Consider the following 4,789-nt stretch of genomic DNA (forward strand, 5'->3'; position numbering starts at 1 on the left):
TAATGGGGAAACAGTGGTGGAAACAGTGGCTGATTTTATTTTTTTAGGCTCCAAAATCACTGTAGATGGTGATTGCAGCCATCAAATTAAAAGACGCGGAAAGAAGGTGAAGATGGCGGCGGCCAGGGCAGGGGTCCTGGGAGTCCGATGGCTGCAAAAGGCAGCCGGAAACGTGGTGCCGCTAGGTGCATGGACAGCCTCCCACATTACCAAGGACATGCTCCCGGGACCCTATCCCAAGACCCCAGAAGAACGGGCTGCCGCCGCCAAGAAGTATAATATGCGGGTGGAAGACTACGAGCCGTACCCAGATGATGGCACGGGGTGAGATAGGGTCTGCTCGCACCCGGGTAGTAATGGGAGAAGTTCGGACTGGGTGGGTGGCTCTACTCTGACCCTTTTCCCCGAACGTTTTCGTGACCCCTCAGAGTCAGTGGTGTGGGTGCTTTTCTCGGTGGAGAGAGGTGGGAGGGGAAGGGTGAGCAGCTGCAGTCGAGAGGACTTTAATTTTCTCCTTGGCTCAGGCTGTTTTCTCAGATGAGGAAGCTGAGGTTTTAATAGCTCCCCTGAGGACCCCTGAATAGCGGGAACCTTCCTTGGTCCATCCAGAGCGCAAGGTTTCATTTAGATTGAGCATCTGCTGGGCTCAGGTGGTGTCATCCAGGCACGTGACCAGGCTGGAGCTGGACTGCTGTCATGAGAACCTTATTTGTAGATAGAGTACTGTGTCTTAATATGTGTATATTTCTCTTTTTTAATCGTTGCTGTTAGCGTTTTGGAAATCTTAGCAACTTTAAAAGGTTAAATGGCTAACTCTTGCTCCAGTTGATGATTTTCCCCCACACCATCTCTGTGGTTAATTACCTGAATTGATTACTGTCATCCTCATTTTCTCCCTAGCATCACTCTTTCAGCGGTGATTTCAGCAGCTCCTATTCGTCTTGTTGTTTTCCAATCACTTTCTGTGACACATGTCTAGTTGTCATCATTTCCTATGACTTTTATTGTGTTGTGGACAAGAGCAGCCTCCGTAGCAGTCTGTATAAGTTGAACCTGGACTTGTTGGTGAAAAATCCAGCCTATCACACCCATACGGTGTTTGAGGCTTCGAGATGTGTGTCAATTTTGTGGTTGAGAAACACAGTTGCTAGGAACAGTGCTTCTCTCATCTGTACCTTTTTGTTTTTATTCCAGTTAACTGGGCAACCTTAGGTTCAGACTCTAAACTTCAGTTTCTTTTTCTGTCTACTGAGGAAAACAGAGTGATTGATTGTCAAATTCCCTTCCATTGCTAACATTATAACATGGTGTGACTTTTTTTCTTTTTGTTGAAAGAAGATAAGAAAAGCTTACATATGTTAAATAATGTTTCGGAGTTTGACATGAATTTTTAATAACAATTTGGACTTCTGCAGTTAGTGCTGTGCTTAGTGAGTAAAAATTGAGATTTAATAAAACAAAATAGCAAATATTTTATTAACAATAATTTTGATACTGGAAAGCATTCAGGAAAATTAATCTCTTTTGTACCATTTGTAGGAATGTAAATTGCCACAGTCTTTCTGGGGGGATATTTGGGATATTTACCAGCAGCCCTTTAACCCAACATTTCTCAATATGTGCACCACAGGAAAACACTGAGATCTTGATTGGAAGGTTAGTTCCTCTGTCCTTAGGGGGAGGCCATTATCTTGTCACTTGGTTTCTCATCTCAGAGATGAGAAGGCTGTGCATTGTCGGAGGCTCTCAAAGCCGTGTCCAGAAGTTCTTGCTGTCTCTCAGGTATGGTGACTATCCGAAACTGCCTGACCGCTCACAGCAGGAGAGGGATCCATGGTATGACTGGGACCACCCAGACCTGCGGTTGAACTGGGGTGAACCGGTGAGAGAACCATGTCCCATTTGCCCTTTCTTCCTTTTCCGTATGTCTTCTGTAGATCAGATGGCACTTTTCTGCCCAAGTGGGCTTTCCTGTGGCTCAGTGGTGAAGAATCTGCTTGCCACTGCAGGAGACATAGGTCTGATCCCTGATCCAGGAAAATCCCCTGAAGAAGGACACGGCATCCCACTCCAGCATTCTTGCTGGGAGAACCCCATGGACAGCCCATGGGTCACAAAGAGTCGGACATGACTTAGCGACTAAACATCAACAACACTAAGGTTTTTCTGCCCAAGGAAGCAGGGTCAAGTGCTCTGAGATCTGAGGTTCCCTGTGTGTGTGTGTGTGTAAAGGACTTCTGAGAATAATTGAAGCTCTTGAGTTGTGAATGTTCATGACTGGGACTGTGTCTGATCAACCAAACCCAGACATAAGCCAGCATCCAGTCCTGTGGGCCAGAGTATCTCAGATGTGGCTCTCAGAATATTGCCCAGGGCAAGAGAATGCCTTTCAAGTCTTGTTTGAGGCTCTAATCACTCTGGACTGCCTGCCTTTTGCAGGAAGAGCAGTATGTGACGGTGATCTGCCTTTCTGTCTCAGATGCACTGGGACCTGGACATGTATATCAGGAACCGTGTAGACACGTCCCCGACTCCTGTTAATTGGAACCTCATGTGTAAGCACCTCTTCGGCTTCGTCGCCTTCATGCTGTTCATGTTTTGGGTAGGGGAAACTTACCCCGCCTACCAGCCTGTGGTGAGTATCTGATGAGTGCTCCCTCAGGCACACTTTCCTGAGGGAATGCAGTCTCTGGAGTAGAGATCTACCCGATACCAAGCTTGGCTTCCTGGTGAGGCCTATAGAGGGCCTTAGCTATTAGCTACTGGCCTGGAATAAGTACCAGAGCACAGCTTTTGCCTGTATCTTGGGTCAGTCTGAGTGAGAAGAAACTATGTAGGACTAGATGAGGAATGAGAATGAAGAAGCCAGCTAGTCTTTAGAGTTGCCATTTGGAGAACTGTACTTACCACTGTATTTCAGCAAGTGATCTTTTAAGGTAGAGTCCAGGAATCTCAAGTTGAAAGCTTATCCTTTATTGGTGTGAAGGGCATTTTCTATAGGAAGCAATTAAATGTTTACTACAAGCATGGACAGTTAATTTAAAGAACATGAAGGACACAGCAAATATACTGTCTGTATAGAACAGACTTGTTGCCAGGAAGTGGGTGGGGAAGGGATGGATTGAGAATTTGGGATTAGCAGATGCAAACTAGTATAAATAGAATGGATAAACAACAAGGTCCTATTATAAAGCACAGGGAACTATATTCAATATCCTGTGATAAAGCATAATGGAAAAGAATATGAAAAAGTTAACTGATTGATTCAGTTAACACATAACTGAATCACTTTGCTGTACAGCAGAAATTAACAAACATTGTAAATCAACTATACTTAAATAAACTAAAAGAAGAATGAAAATATACTGTCTAGCTTTGAGGACATTTAATTCGGATAAGAAAATTTAGATATGTGACGTGAGCAACATTGGAACATACATAGGAATTTGGCACAGGTTTTGTGTATATATGTGTGTAGTGAATATATGTGCTTGTGCTGTTAGGGAAGATTATGCTAGATGCTAAAACATATATGTTTAGATGATGGAGAGAAGTTGAAGAGAACATTTGGGGGAAGAAAACAGAATGGAGGAAGAGGACAATGAGTTAGCTGGAGTGGAATAGGTTTATAAATAGCTCTCAGACAACCAGCTGCACCTGGGGAACTGCTAAAAAGTCAGATTCCTTAGCTCTTGGAGAGCCTAATTCAGTAACTCCACAGTGGGGTTCTACAATCAATATTTAACAAGTTCCCAGGTAATTTTGATGTGCTGGGAAATCAGGTGTGGAAACTGCTGTGTTAGAAATATTGTGAAGTGCATTTGATCAGTTTGGTTGGGCACCTTTTATTGCGTGGCTGAGGGATGTGGACTTGATGGTATAGTAATGCATTAGTTGAATAAATGTTTATGAAGCTCCTGTCATGTACCAGGTACAGAAGGTGCTAAGGGTTGGGAATACATTGATGACTTGGCCTGCCTCTAGGAAGCAGGGAGCCATGTTGGGATTTTGAACAGAAGAATGCTGTAATGATGCCTAGGTTTTTAAAAGATTAACCTGGGAATAGTCTACAGGGTGGACTGTGAGAAAGGTACTAAAAGCGGGAGGCTGCTGTGTCTCCAGTTGGCTGCACAGTGCTGCCTCTGCTGAGATAGGCAATGTCCTAACGGTAGCGCGCATGTCTGTGCATGGACACAAGCCTTCCTACCGAGCCCCAGGGGCCCCAGGCTGGAGAGTGCACATAGGGCTGGTGTGAGCACTAACTTCACTTCAGGAGAGCAAGAAATGCAGTGTGGCTCTTCCATTTTTCAATTCTGTAAGCACATCACCCTTTTCTCCTCCCCTTGAGCTGTTCTCTGACAGCTGTTTGTTGGTAAAGCCAGCAGCCCCTAAAGCACGTCCAAGCCACGTTTCCTCTGTGCTCACCCCACTGCTGCTCCTGCACGCCTCATTTGCTAGGCCACTTTAGTGGTGGAGCCATTAGAGGCTGAGTGACTTAAAGGAGATTGAGTCTGTCTCGACCCCGAGAGAGTGGGATGGATGGATGCATCATCTCATTTAGAAAGCTTCCCTCATGCTCTCCCTTTCTCTCTCTCCCTCCCTCTCCCTCCTCTTTCTCTCTCTCTCACACACACATATACTGTAGGCACCACTTCTCTTACACACACACACACACTCTCTCTCTCTCTCCCCCTACCTCTGTAGGCACCCTTTCACTTATACACACTCTCTCTCTGTAGGCACCCCTTCTCTTACACACACACACACACACACACACACATATACTCCT

The 4,789-nt window shown here is 45.2% G+C and overlaps 1 protein-coding gene across 2 annotated transcripts in view; it reads left to right on the forward strand.

Moving 5' to 3' along the window:
• NDUFB8 (NADH dehydrogenase (ubiquinone) 1 beta subcomplex, 8, 19kDa) overlaps window positions 1-4,789 on the forward strand; it is a 5,941-nt gene that overhangs the window by 543 nt on the left and 609 nt on the right. For both annotated transcript variants that reach the window (XM_010859522.1, XM_010859520.1), the window contains exons 2-4: window positions 198-324; window positions 1,783-1,882; window positions 2,480-2,635. In XM_010859522.1, the coding sequence (XP_010857824.1) occupies window positions 198-324; window positions 1,783-1,882; window positions 2,480-2,635 (383 nt within the window). The remainder of the gene's footprint in view (window positions 1-197; window positions 325-1,782; window positions 1,883-2,479; window positions 2,636-4,789) is intronic.

This window comes from Bison bison, unplaced genomic scaffold, assembly GCF_000754665.1.
Source record: "Bison bison bison isolate TAMUID 2011002044 unplaced genomic scaffold, Bison_UMD1.0 scf7180017864456, whole genome shotgun sequence".
NCBI classification, from domain to species: Eukaryota; Metazoa; Chordata; class Mammalia; order Artiodactyla; family Bovidae; genus Bison; species Bison bison.